Source organism: Desmodus rotundus, chromosome 9, assembly GCF_022682495.2.
Source record: "Desmodus rotundus isolate HL8 chromosome 9, HLdesRot8A.1, whole genome shotgun sequence".
Lineage (NCBI taxonomy): Eukaryota > Metazoa > Chordata > Mammalia > Chiroptera > Phyllostomidae > Desmodus > Desmodus rotundus.
In genome coordinates this window covers 37,387,545-37,401,796 of record NC_071395.1, presented here as the reverse complement: position 1 = coordinate 37,401,796, position 14,252 = coordinate 37,387,545, and the positions used below count along the sequence as shown (strand labels likewise).

The following is a 14,252-nucleotide window of genomic DNA, read 5'->3' as shown; positions in this document are numbered from 1 at the left end:
GGAGGGCTCAGTGTCTACTCCCCGTAGGGCACAGTACCTACTGTACACACTCCCTGCAGGGCAAGATATATGCTGTGTACATTCTTTTTTTTTTTTTTTTTAGATTTTATTTTTAGAAAGAGGGGAAGAGAGAAAGAGAGGGAGAGAAACATCAATGTGTGTTCGCCTCTCATGCACCCCCAAGTGGGGACCCGACTCGCAACCCAGGCATGTGCCCTGACTGGGAATCAAACTGGAAACCCTGTGGTTCACAGGCCAGTGCTCAATCCACTGAGCCACACCAGCCAGGGTGCTGTGTACACGTCTATAAGATGCAGTGCCTGCTGAATAACGCCTGCTGTATGTGCTCCATGCAGGATACCTACTATATGCACTTTTTGCAGGGCACAATGACTGCTGTATGTGCACCCTGCGTGACACTGTGGGTGGGGCTTGGGGAATGACACACCTCTAGGGGGGGATGCAATTGTCCACTTTGTGACACCCCTGGACCAAGCCTGATTTATTTCTGATGACCCACCAGGCCCCAGTCCATAGCTTTGTACATAATCAGTGCTCATAAGAGATGCCTGCTTTCTCTGTCCCCCCTCCCTCTCCTGCCATTCTCTCTCCAGCCCTGTCCAAGTAGGCTTCACCTCATCAAGGGCATGACTGCCTCCATCAATAATAATCCATTGGGCCACTGGTCCACGTCCTCATCTTGCCCACACAGGCCACACCTCCCTCCTCCCAGAAGCCCTGTGTGATCTCTGGGACTCTATACACACCTGTTCTCCCCCTGCCCTTTTCTGTCCACACTCACGCCCTGTGACCCCACCCATGATATTACCCCCATGTGCCAAGGACGCCCACATATCCACCTTTACCTAGACATGACCCCTTGGACTCCCAGCCTCTGCTGGTGACCCACAAATGTCTCACCCTAGAGCGGTTCAGAAATGACTGCTGAACCCGCCCTCCCCCACCAGCCTGCCCCCCCTCAGTAAATGGGGCACCTCCCTTCACCAGACACTCAGGCCAAGTTCCTGCCTCATGGTCTTCCCAACACTTCCCCCGTGGGATCCATCAACAACTCCCACAGACTCCACTCCCAAACAGCTGGGAGCCACCCACTGCTCTCACCTCCACCCACACTCCAGTTTAGCCCCTGCCCAGAACACCCAATGCTGCCTCTTACTGCATTCTCAGCCCCCACTCCTGCCCCCAAAGCAGCCAGGGATGGCTTTTCCGAAGCTAGAGCACCCTCTTCCACCTTCCATGGCTCCTTCCCCGCCTCTGACCTCATCCCCTCCCAGACTCAGGCCACTTGCTCCACCTACTCCATCTCCTGACTCTTCATACTCTTATCCAGCCTCAGGGCCTTTGCACTTGCTGTGTCCTCTGCCTGGGCTGCCCTTCCCACCACCTCCTGTGGTAATCACCTCCTCACTGAGGGCCTCCCTGATGTTTCTTCCATCGGCAGTGGACCTGGGCTGTTTCCTCCAAGCTCCTGATCACAAGGTGAAATTATACCTGCCCACGGGCTGCCTCCCTCCCTCACTAGCCTGATTGGCTGAGTGTCTCACCACTGTATTGGCACATATTTATAGTAGGTTCTCAATAAACGTTGAAGAAATATGTGGCTTTGTGTGGCTCTGTTCTGAGTTGCTCTAGGCTGGAGTGCAGACAGATCTGGACCAGCAACCTCTCTGTCTCTGTGGTCAGGGCTGGGAGACCCATGGTAGGCTTCCAGGAGGAGGAGGCACTCAAGCTGAGCCTGGCTGAGCCTGGGGGCAGAGGAGCAGTCCACCCATGGCCTTCTAGGTGCTCCATTTCCTCAACCTGCCTACCAGGGAGCACCTTGGGTGACAGTGAGGGAGGGGTGAGCAGAGGACGCCTGCTGCATCCCTGTGTAGGTGGGGGGCGGGGGGGACTGGGCGGCACCGGCTGGAAAGGGTTCGGTGGTGAAAACGCCAGGGTAACCCTGATCTCGCCAGTCCGCGCAAAGAACTGAAGTGTAGCTGAAAGAGTCCCGGTGGCCCCCTTGCCCAATTGGGGAAATTGAGGTAGGAAAGGGTAGGGCCACGGCCACACAGAATTGAGACCTCTGGACTCTGGTCTGCCTCCAAAGCCGCTCACAGACCGGGGGCCTGGCAAGGAGGGCAGGAGGCGGGGTGGGGCGCGTCCTCGGTGACAGCAGCGCCCGGAAATGCGCTGGCTGGGAGTGGGCTCTCCGCCCCTTACGCCCAACTCCTGGGGCTGAGCGTCTCTCCAGTGCGCTGGGGGCCCTGTGCTTGGGGCGGCTGGGACCTGAAGCGGAAACCCCAGGATCGGAACTCAGGCCCGCGGGTTTCTGAGCAGGCTGACCCTGAGGGAAGGACCAGAGAAGGGGATAGCGGCTGGGAAAGGAGACCCTCGCGGGGACGCGATCTGGACGTTAGTGGAGAGGGAGCTGCGCCCCGGACTCCCGGAACCGGGCGACCTCGGTTCTCGAAAATTCCCAGGCCCTGAGCGCGGCGCCCGGAATAGCAGCCCCGGGGTGGGGTTAAGGACGGCCAGTCCCGTCGCGGTTCTCCCGCCCTGGGCTTCCCAAGGTCACCGGGACATGGACTCTCAGACACCAGACCGCAGTTCTGGAGTGCCGGGATCCGCGCGAAGCAGTCCCCTGCCGCAGATCCGCTCGGAAGCGCTCCTCGGCCGCGCGAGGGCGCAAGGGGCCGCCGCCTCTCTGGACCCCGACCTGGGCGCGCCCTGGGAGGCCGGGTGGAAGGAGCCTTCCCGTGCTCCCTCCGCCCCTCCCCACGGGCGCCGCTGCTTCGTCTCGCCCTGGGGCCGTCCAGGGAGCCGGGACGCACCGCCAGAGCTCTAAGTCGCCGGTAAGCCCCTTTTCCTATCCACTCACTATCCGGGGCCACCTCTACTCCTCCTCCCTGGGTCAGTAGGGCTGTGGAGGGGTGGGGGCATGGGGACGGTGAGGCAGCAATCCCCCAGGGAGAGAGAAAGCTCATCCCCACTTCCTCCCGGGGGAACTGAGGCCCAGAGGCGTGGCTTACCCTGTGATCACACTCACCAGCAGGAGTTCAACCAAAACCGGGTGTAAGTGTCCTGCTCTTTCAGAAAGGGGCTCTGGGTAGTGGGAGGGTGGTCCTTCTAGCCCAGGGGTGTCAAACTCATTTTCACCGGGAGCCACGTCAGCCTCGCGGTTGCCTTCAAAGCGCCGGATGTAATTTTAGGACTGTGTAAATGTAACTACTCCTTAACTAGGAGCAAGGAGCTCGGCGCTGCCGCTGGGTAGATACAAGGTGCCGGCTGGATAAGGCTGGATAAAACAAGGTGGAGGGCCGGATTCGGCCCGCGGGCCTTGTATTTGCCACCTGTGTTCTAGCCCCTTATTTTCCATCTCCCAGATTCCCACCTCATAGCCAGTGCTGAGTCAGGAGAGGGTGTCAGAAGGCCAACCCTTCTTCCCGTATCTTTGCTCTTCCCTCCAAATTCCTGCTTTATGGGCCAGCCAGGACCCTGGCCTCAGAGAGGAGCTGAGATGCACCTGGCAGCACAGCTCTGGTCAGACAGAGGAGCCCCCAGCTGGTAGCCTTCCAGGTTTTCACCACCCGCAGCCACCTCAGCACCAGACCCCTGAAGCCCCAGGTCCAAGTGTCAGAGCTAGGAGGGCCTGAGATACAGGGAAAATGAGGCTCAGGAAGGGCCATGGGTCCAGCAGGGCCCAGCTCTGCATCCCCCCCTGCCCCAGTGCCCAGGAGCTTGTCCTGCATGTCCTTTGGGTACTGCTGACTGCTGGGCTCCCTGGCTCTGGCCCAGGTAAGGACTCATAAGGTTGACACTTCCCTCCTCCTTTCTCTGCCAATGTCATGGTCACACAGAGGGTGTGGATGACAAGTGGCTCTATTTTTCTCCTTACAGATGGGAAAACTGAGGCTTGTGTAAGGCAAAGTTGCCAGCCCAGCCTCCCCACCCCAGCTGTCTCCCTCTTTTCTGCATCATCCTCATCAGGGGCCCCTTTCTCTTCACAGACCACCCTGGTGATCCATTCCACACCCTCTGCTCATCAGGTCATGAGGTGCTGGCTGGCCTAGGGTCAGGTCACCCCTCTTTGCCCCTCCCCAATCCAGGGAATCCCTGCTGCCAAGAGTCTGGGAGCAGAGAGGGCCCTGGAGGGACCTGGTCCCTGACCCAGCCCCCATTGGCTGCACCCTCTGCAGTCTCAGAGTCCTGGACTGACCCCAGATGGTTCCCACTGCACAGATGGGGCAACTGAGGCCTGGGGAAGCGGAGTGGCTGGCCCCTGGCCACTCAGGAAGGTAGAAGCAATGATGGTGGAGAGAGCGGTGAGGGGCTCTGACCCTGGAGACACTTGTGCACTGTCCTGGAATGATTTGTTCTATCATTAGACACTGATTAAGCACCTACTGTGTGCATCACAAGACAATAACTAATAATAATAATTATTATTTGAGCTCTTCATTTCCATTCCAGGCTCTGTGCCTTTTATTTTTCTTATCTGATCCGGAGGACCCCTCAAAACTTTCCTCTGAGGGGGTCTGTATTTTTCAGAGATGAGAAGGAAGGCTCAGAGAGGTTAAGTTACTGCCCCAAATCTCACAGTCAGGGCAAAGCTGGGGTTCAGCCCCTGGCCTGACACCTTTACTGCAGCACTCTCCTCTGCTCCCCCAGCCCCCACCACCTATGGAACCTCCTGCTCCTGCTGTGGATCCTCCTGAACTGTGGTTTGGGGGGCAGTGCTCAGGTAAGGGAAGACATGAGCCTGGGGAGCATGGGGACCCAGAAACCATGTAGGGTTGCCAGCCTCCCTTTCAGGCTGACCATGCTTCTCTCTCTCCAAGTAGGGGCCAGGAGAGTGGACACTATGGGGTTCCTGGAGCCGTTGCTCCAGCTCCTGTGGGCGGGGACTCTCGGTGCGCAGCCGGCGCTGCATCCGGTAAGCAGTGGGCAGGATACATTGTCTGAGCGTGTCGAAGGGGTTCCTGCCCCTCCTCTCCTGCCAGCCAGGCTTAGCCCCTGACCACACCCTTCACCTGCCCACACATGCTGTGTGTTTTAATTCCACTGATCCACCTGGAATGTGGGTAGGGTTGGGGGGTGGGGAGTATGTGTGTGGAGGGTGTGCAGGCGGGCTCTGGGGAGGGGGTTACTGAGGGGCCTGACCATACTCTGGCCACCCTACTCCTCATAGGTTTCCCAGGGAAGAGCTGTGCTGGGGAGACACCCATGAGTACCGCCTCTGCCAGTTGCCAGTAAGCTCTGTTCACCTCCCATACCCTCGAGTCTGTCTTAAAGCCTCCTGCTTCCCCACTCATGGCCTCAAATATGTTTGCCGCCCTGCCAGCTTCTCTGGGCTTCCCTGAGGCTGTCCCAGCCTCTGACCCACCCATCTCTGTCCCCAGGACTGTCCTGCAGGGTCCATGGCCTTCCGAGACATCCAGTGTGCCCTCTACAATGGCCAACCTGTCCTCAGCCTCCAGAAGACTTATCAGTGGGTGCCCTTCTATGGTGGTGAGTAGCCTGCTCTCCTATTGGTCCAGGGGGAACAACTCAGAGCTGGCAGGGAGAATGGCTGCTAGGAAGGAAAGGGGACTTGGAGAGTAGTAAGGAGAGTAGACATAGGCTCACTTAGGCTTTGAAGGATAAATAGGAGTTGGTGAAGTGAAGGGACAAAAGCACAGGTGAGGTGCAAAGCAGAGGCAGAGGGAGACAGGGTCTATTCTGCACAGGGTTGAACACCAGGCTGAAGATTTACTTAGAGCTGTATCCAGAGGCCAACAGTTCTCAAACTTATGCCGGTAGCAGGAAATACAGCCTGTATTGAGCTGAAAATAGCATGTTATATAACTGTGTGCCTGAGGCAGTGTGCCTCCAGGTTTAAGACAAGCAGCTTTCGATGCCACGATGGTACAGACACAAATAAGAAAAGCTTAGAATAAAGAAAGGTCCATCTATAACCTCATGGTTTTGTTTGTTTTTTTTTTTTTTTCCTTTGCCTTAAGAATTGGCCCACTAGGGTCAGATCAGGCTCCGTTCCAGGCAGGGTCAGCCAAGGTCAGGGAGGTGGGAGCTTGAGTGGGAGGAGCAGGAGTCAGGGTTATGAGCCCACATTTGTGAGTGGAATGCCCTTTGTCCCCCCTACCAGGTAGAGGGGGAAACTGAATACTAGGGAGGGCCAAAGATACACCCAGGCTATGTGCGACCCAGTCAGCACTGAACAAACATTTTTTATTGGGCACCTACTGGGTGCAGTTCTGCTCAGCGCTGAGCCTAGAAACACGTCTGGAAACTAGTAGGTGTTCAATGAGTATTTGTGGAATGAGTGAATGAATGCATGCACACATGCATGAAGGCCCAAGATACTTGCACGGGAGAGTCCCAGGGAGCTGGAGGCAGAATGCCTAAGTTCAGTCCTGGCTCTGCTTCAACCTTCATGTGTAGTATTGGCTGAGACTCTGGGCCTTAATGGCCCAAGAGGATGGATTTCTGGGGGAGCTTGGAAGGAAGAGGGCTGTAACTGGGATTGAAGACCCCTGGTTTACCCTCTCCTTCTGCCCCCAGCGCCCAACCAGTGCGACCTCAACTGCCTGGCCCTGGGGCATGCCTTCTACCATAGCTTTGGCCGCGTTCTGGATGGCACTCCCTGCAGCCCGGGTAGCCAGGGACTCTGCGTTGGGGGACGCTGCCTAGTAAGGACTCGCCAGGCCCCGCCCACCTCCCAATGACGCTCCCTCAAACCTCATTTATTTAGTTCTAGATCCTGTCCTCCCTCCTGGCTCTGCCCCGACGGGCCCTGCCCCCCATAGGCTTCACCCCAAGCTTCCCGCTAGAGCCCGTCCTTTTACTCTCAGGTCCCGCCCAGGCCCTACTCCTTTTGTTCCTTAGTTCTTCCACCTTCCACAGGCCACGCTCGCTCGTCCTTAGGCCCCACCCCAGGCTTCTACCTCTGAGCCCTGCCATTTACTCTCAGATCCCTTTCTTTTATTCAGTCTCCACCCTGGTCTCTAGACCCCTCCTCCTAGTTCTCAGAGCCCTGCCTCCTACCCCTAGGCTGAGGCACCGAGTTGGGCAGGGGGCTCTTGGTGACATGTGTCCTTCCCACTCCTTTAGAGCGCCGGCTGTGACGGTTTGATGGGTTCAGACACCCGCGAGGACCACTGCGGCCTCTGTGGCGGTGCCAACGACTCCTGCCTCTTCGTGCAGCGCGTGTTTCGTGACGCCGGTGACCACTCGCCCCGTCCTCTCGCCGGTGACCACTCGCCCCGTCCTCTCTACTCTAGTACAGCGGGCCCTTTAAGAAGCTGTGGGCGCGGAAGTGAAGTCCGGTGCTGATTGGGCAGTCTGCGGCCCTGCCCTATCTTTTTTATTCATTCTGATTAGTTAATGCGAGATTGTCCCGCCCTGACCAGAACAGATGGGATTCTAACTCTTTCGATGCTTCACTTATAATCGTTAACTCCAAATGTTTACAGAGTGTTTGGGGGGATACCAGGACCAAGACTAACCTCCTTAGTTGGACCATCTCATTTAATTCTCAAAGCATCCTTCCTACACCCCATCCGCACCACAACACCCTCTTTCCCTCCTGCCCAGGAACCTATGCTGGGTACTGGAATGTGACCCTGATCCCGGAGGGCGCCAGACACATCTACGCCGCCCATCGGAGCCGCAACCACTTGGGTATCACAGAATTCCAGGCGGGGGGAGGCGCCCTGCGGGTCTCCCGGGTGCGGGGAGACTGAGGCGGGAGGAGCGCGACCCCAAGTGTCGGGAGGTGGGAGGGGCGGGTTCCGGAGAGCCCGGGTTGACCCTTCCCTTGCAGCGCTGATTGGGGGCGACGGGCGCTACGTGCTCAACGGCAAGTGGGAGGTCAGCCCTCCCGGGACCTACGAGGCGGCAGGCACTCGCGTGGTTTACACCCGCGCCACAGGGCCAGAGGAGACGCTGCGCGCGGCGGGTCCCACGACCCAAGACCTGCTTCTGCAGGTGCGTGCCTGGCCTCCAGGGGGCGTCTGGGTACGTGGTGGGGGGATTAAAGGATTAAGGGGAGGCAAGAGAGAGAGTGGGGAGGGTCAGAGGGGTGAGACTGAATTAGAGAGGGTCAGAGGGGCCAGGCTGGGGTAGACAGTCAGAGGAGGGAGACTAGAGTAGAGAAACAGAGGGGCAAGGCAGGAGTGGCGAGTCAGAGCAGGGAGGATGGGCTCTCAGTTCCAATTTCCACTCCCTAGTACCTGACCCTCCCCCCAGGTCCTCCTGCAGGAACCCAATCCCGGCATTGAGTTCGAGTTCTGGCTCCCTCGGGAGCTCTACGGCCCCTTCCAGGAGCAGGCACAGGCCCTGAGCTGGTCCCTGAGGCAGCCACAGCCTCTGCATGTGGAACCTCAGTCTCCTGAGCCCCACGAAGCCCCGGCTTTCCCCACACGGAGCCCAAACCCCACCCCAGGTGAGGGGGTAACAACCACAACCAGGGTGGGGGCAAGCAGGGAGGTGAGGCCTGTGCCCTAATGCTCCATCTCACAGATCCCTGCCCACCCTGTCCTGACACCCGCGGTCGTGCCCACCGGTTGCTCCACTATTGCGGCAGTGACTTTGGTGAGAGACCCTTTTCCCCAACCCTCACCTGGCCCCTAACTGACTGCACTTGGCTCCTTTCCTGCCTACATCTGACCCTGATTTGACTTTACCCTTGACTCCTTGACCTGACTCCAACTTGACCTCTTCTTCTGGCCCTAATTGGACTCCTTTATCTGACTCGTTGCTTTAATTTGACCTCTAAGTCCTCATTGATCCTGACTCCAGTACCCTCTCCACAGTCCCTACAGGGCCCCCACATCCCACCTGACCCCCAGTTCCCTCATATGGCAATGGGGTGCGTGGATGGGTGTCCAGGCCGGACCATCCAGTTGGCTTCAGCACCACTCTGCCCACAGTGTTCCGGGCTCGAGTGCTGGGCCACCTCCTCCAGGCCCAGGAGACCCGCTATGAGGTGCGTGTGCAGCTTGTCTACAAGAACCGCTCACCACTGCAGGCCCTTGAGTATGTGTGGGCGCCGGGTCGCTGCCCCTGCCCACCAATGTTCCTCCATCGAGAGTACCTGCTGGCTGCCCAGCGCCTCGTCAGTCCTGACGGCACTAAGGACCGGCTGCTGCTGCCCCATGCAGGCTATGCCCGGCCCTGGAGCCCCGCTGAGGACAGCCGTGTACGCCTGGCTGCTAGACACTGCCCTGTCTGAGCCACTAGACAAGGCGTCACCACACACAGCAAGGAAGTTGTGCCTGACCAGGCTCAAACTCAACCTATTTCCCCTCTTGCCCTGGCTTCCAGGGAGCTCAGAAATATCTCCCACCACAGCTCTGTGACTCTCCCTCACACATACTTATATACCTTCACATGCAGTCAGATCCACTGTTGTGAGTAGGCAGGCAATGATGAAAACACACTGAATTGCTTCTTTAACTCATTTCCTCTTTCAACCCGGCTGCCAGGAAACTCGTAGCTATCTTATACTCAAAAACTTTATGTCTCCTTTCATTCCCCTTGCCTCACTCTTACTTGCTTAGATATGCTCTCACAAGCAGCAGGGCCCAGAAGAAGACATGCCTAAGGAATCACTGTGATGTGTCAGCGTCCCTCCTTGCCCTGTCTACCAGGAAAGTCATCACTGCTTAACTCCCTAACACTCTGTACTCTCTCCTCTCACTGCCACTTACCCACACATGCTAATATACTCAGAAACATTGTCACAGACATGCCCCCTGGAAGACATGCCTAACCAGGCTCTGTACTGTACTCATTTCCCCTTATGTGCCGACTACCAGGAATTTCAAAGATAATCTATTTTTTCTTTCCATTTTATTTTGTATTGATTTCAGGTGCACAGCTTAGTGGTTAGACAATCATATACTTTACAAAATGTTCCCATCAATTTTTCCAGTACTCAATTGGCACCATTCATAGTTATCACAACATTATTGACTATATTCCCTGTGCTCTGTATGCCCGTGACTGTTTATTAAGAGATAATCTTGACAGCCTTAGCAGTTCTGGCTGGGTTTCCTCTAGGCCACGCTGCTGTTCAACCCTTTTTAATTTTTATTTAATTTTTACAAGCACTTGTTTTTTTAACAAGGGCACCCCACTTCCACACACATGGCCACAGAGGTGAGGAGAGGCCCTGGTAGTCAGATCCACAAATGTGCCCTCACGGCACGCACATGCGTGATCTCACAAACCCATCCCCTCCTCCCGGTCTATCCCCCACCTCCCTTCAGCATGTCTGACCCTGTGTGGGAGATGACAACAGGGAATATATGAAGGTGGCGGACTAGTGGAGGGTAAATGTGGCTTTTATAGGTCCCAAGCCCCTTCTCCGTGCCTGCTTAGGGGCTACGCAGGGGACCCCTCCCTAGCAGAGGAGGCAGACAGAGCCCTGCCCTCAGCCTATGCCCATCCTCATGTGGTGTCCTGGATAGATTCTCCTCATTCTTCTGGAGCAAGAGAGCAGACCTGAGTGGTGTGAGAATTAAGGGTGTCTGTGTGGTGGCCCAGCAAACTCCCCATGAGGATACCCTGGCGGGGGGCGGGGACTGCCTTCCGCCTCTCCACTCTGGGTAGGGAGGCTCACACTGTCATTTGGGACAATCCTGCTCTTCTGTACCATGTGGTCGTGGTTTTCCCTGGAGTGCAGGTGCTGGCAGTGGGCAAGGGGCCCACAGTGTGCAAGTCTCAGAACTGGGTGGGCTCAGCCCCAGATCTCGCACGTGACCGTAGGCCAGGGCCTTCCCCTCTCTGAGCCTCAATTTTCCATCTGCGAGTATCTTTTTAGCCCTTTGACCATGGGAATCACACTACTCTGGGATTCTTCTAGCCTCTCCTTCATTCATGCATTGCTTCAATGGGTCTTTATTGAGTGCCTACAGTATGCCAGGGGCTCAGCAGTGCCTGGGCCTCCCAGGCCTGTCTCTGTCATCTGCAACAAGTGTCGAAGCTGGAGAATCCTCGGAACCCCAACCTTTGCGGGCAAAGTGGGGTGTAGTTCTAGAGGGATGTGTGGTGCCTGGGTGCCCCCTGGTGGCAGGACAGGGAAAAGGTGGTCAAGGCGCTGGGTTACCTGCAGCCGGGACGGCCCTATGCGTTTGTACCTCCTCCTCTACAGCCGCTTTGCTTATCGGCGCTTGCTTTCCTCATTGCTACGAGTGTATATTCGTGATATAGCCTTTCCTATAAGTTAGCCAGGTGACTGCTCGGCTAGCTGCCTGCTGAGCCACCGGGCGCCAAGAAATAGACAAAAGTCACACACGGTAACTACGCTCTTCACAGCTTTTATTGAATGCAGGTTCACTCAATGTAGAACATCGACGTACAATATCCTCCTCACACTAACAATCTAAGAGAATTATAACACACACACTGCAATCAGTGGGGGATAATGAACCTGAGTCCCAGAGTCAGTCTGCAGGTCTGGGAGACAGCATGGGGGCAAGGGAGTTGTCAGTCCTCTTGCAAGGAAGGATTTCTGGAGCCAGGTGAGAGGCAGGGCAGAGCCTCTGGCAGCTGATGCCAAGGGAGATCAGTGTGGCGTGGAGCAGCACTCTGGTGTGTGAAGCTCGGCTGTCTCAGCCGTGGTCTGGAACCTGCCTCATTTATACCTTGAAAACAGTGTACTCCACCCTTCTGGGTCTTTTTGATACATGTCTTGGCACCCCTGACGGCAAGTGTGGGATTTCCCCAGGAGCCTGTCTATGGGTGGTTACACTCTGCAGACATGGCTCTTCTAAGATATCTTGGGTGTGTCTTCTTGCCAGATGTGTCTAGCATGACTTAGGTAGTTTCCCTCTTGAACCAAAGTGTCGTGGCTACCAGTCAGCCATCTTGGTTGACGTGAGTGACTCCACTTTGTTTGATATGTTTTATGCTACTTTAACTGGACGAAAGCCATTTTATTGGTCCTGCTCTCCACACTCAGGAGTGTCTCTCTCCACCCACCAGCCTCCTTACACCAGCACCCACCTACGGCTCCATTCCTCCCGCTATTAAACTGAGGTTGTCCCCTCTGCCTCCCTGCAGTGTGCGGGTATGTCTGGGAATGAGAGTCTGGGGCCCTCTCCTCCGCAGAGCTCCTACGCCCAAATCATCTGCACCCACTGGCGTGAGGCACGTGCTCCGCAGAGGGGCCAGCGCAGAGCTGTCTCCTGCGGGCAGGATGGCCACCTGAGCAGTGGCTTCCCCGGCCCTTGGCAGTCCTCACCAACATTGTTTCTGGCAATGATCTTGTAACACACTCCCAGCAAACATCACATTGTCTTGGTTCGCTTTTTAGCTTTAAAGCAATCTAACCATTCTAAAGATGCTCAAACTGAGCAACTTTGTGGGTCAGGGCGGAACTACCATTTGCACTTGCCAAGCAAAAAATCATACTGTTTCACTGTTTTACATGGAAACACTAATAACTCCAGGGGGTTACACAGAGTGACAGAAAGTGACTTTCTGTTTTCCCCTCTTTACAGTCTCCTGGCTCTTTTTTTATTAGTTACTGTGTCCCCTCAGGGATGCACCACGCCCATCTGGGTCAGGGATCCACACATTGGGAAAGTGACCACCAATGGCTACAGGCAGAGACTTCCTCCTGGAGGAAACACATGGGGCGTGTGTCCTTGCTTGTCCAGAAACTGGGAATTCTCCAAACTGACTTCCCACAAATGGTGATCTTTACTAAAAGATAAAGAATTAAAACCAGCACATTTGAAACTTGTGTCCATATGAGTAAAAAAAAAAGTATTTCATTAGCCCCACAAAAAAAATTGTTTTCAACAATATTTCCAAACGCCAGCCTTGGCGGTCAGTCATGCTTTTCGTTTCTAATGCTCTGCAGAGGGCACCACCCTGTCGTCTGCCCTTCTCTCACTGACTGTACCAGCCAGCTGACCCTCAGGGGGACACCTGTCCACTCAAAGGCCTGGACTGTGACAGCCTACAGGGTTCGATGTGGGTGTGCAGGTGAGATTGGCAGACACTTTGGAAGACAGCTTGGCCACGTCCGCTATAGATAAATGCAAATCACGATAGTGAGTTAAATAGCTATGTCCATGTCCCAAGCCACAGAACCTGTGAATGGGACCTTACTTGGAGAAAGGGTCTTTGTAGATGTAATTAAGGGTCTTGAGATGAGGTCATCCTGGATTATCTGGGGTGCGAAACACAATAACAAGCGTCTTTGTAAGAGAAAGCAGAGGAGAAACAAGGCGCCATGGAGGTGACAATGGAGGCAGAAACTGGTGTGATGAGGCCACAAGCCCAGGGAGGCTGGAGCCCCCAGAAGCTGGAACAAGTAGAAAGGACCCTCTGCTGGAATCTCAGGAGGGAGTGCAGCCCTGTAACAGTAACTCTGGACTTCAGAATGTGAGAGACTAAATTTTTGTTGTTTTAACAAAATGTGTGGTGATATGTGGTGATGTGTTATGGTCACCCTACACTCTCCCATCTCTGACAGGTATATGCCCCGGAGAAATGAAAGCCGTGCTTGCTGAAGGCCAGTTCTAGAACATTCCTAGCAGCTTTAGTCACAATAACTTCAAACAGGAAACTACTCAAATGCCCATCAACCACGGGATGGGGCAGGTACACTCTGGCCTACCCACAGGGTGACGCGCCATCCACCACCGAAAAAGAGCAAAGTACCGGCAATTCTCACAGTGGCCTGAGTCTGACCGACACAGCTCTGAATCGGGCAGGAAAGGAGGGAAGGCATGTTGGGGCTGCGGAGCGACTGGGAGGGGCTGCCCTATTGCCCTACTATCTCTGAGTCACTGGTTACACTTTTCTGTATGTTCAAATTAATACAAGTCTGAGGGGTTAAAGGTCAATATTTCCACATGGGAAGACAGGTATGTGTCCTCCCCTCTTGTGCTCCCTGATGAGCTGACCAGGGCTGGGCCAGGGACACCTTTGAGCACCTGTTTCTCTGCTCCCTGGGGTGGCGGGGTATGGGGGATGCCAGGTGCAGAGTGAGCTCAGCACTGCCATCCCCTCACCCCAGACCAAAGCCAAACACCACATTCTTCAAACAGCTGGGTCAGTGATATAAGCAGATTATGAGATTCCAACACCCACGTAGACTGCCTGGCAAGATGGGGGTTCATTAATGATTGCCTTCAATCTGTCCCCTCCTCCCTCTTGACAAATCTTTTGTCCCCAAGGAAAAGCCTTCTGGGTACCGGCACGGTCCACCCCCAGACTCACCTCCTCTCTTCCCC

General features: G+C 55.5%; 1 protein-coding gene across 1 annotated transcript; it reads left to right on the top strand.

Moving 5' to 3' along the window:
- Positions 1-389: 389 nt before the first annotated feature.
- ADAMTSL5 (ADAMTS like 5) lies at positions 390-9,850 on the top strand. Its single transcript, XM_053911211.1, has 13 exons — positions 390-398; positions 2,509-2,855; positions 4,672-4,744; positions 4,845-4,936; positions 5,192-5,252; positions 5,403-5,511; positions 6,562-6,689; positions 7,111-7,222; positions 7,594-7,680; positions 7,823-7,986; positions 8,248-8,443; positions 8,521-8,592; positions 8,931-9,850. The coding sequence occupies exons 1-13, from the start codon at positions 390-392 to the stop codon at positions 9,230-9,232; spliced, it is 1,752 nt and encodes a 583-aa protein (XP_053767186.1). The 3' UTR covers positions 9,233-9,850.
- Positions 9,851-14,252: the final 4,402 nt, after the last annotated feature.

Bases quoted from the DNA above. Each gene is read 5' to 3' on its own strand.
- ADAMTSL5 (XM_053911211.1), top strand. The intron at 4,745-4,844 runs GTAAGGGAAGAC...CTCTCCAAGTAG, and splicing joins GTTTGGGGGGCAGTGCTCAG to GGGCCAGGAGAGTGGACACT. The intron at 4,937-5,191 runs GTAAGCAGTGGG...TACTCCTCATAG, and splicing joins CGCAGCCGGCGCTGCATCCG to GTTTCCCAGGGAAGAGCTGT.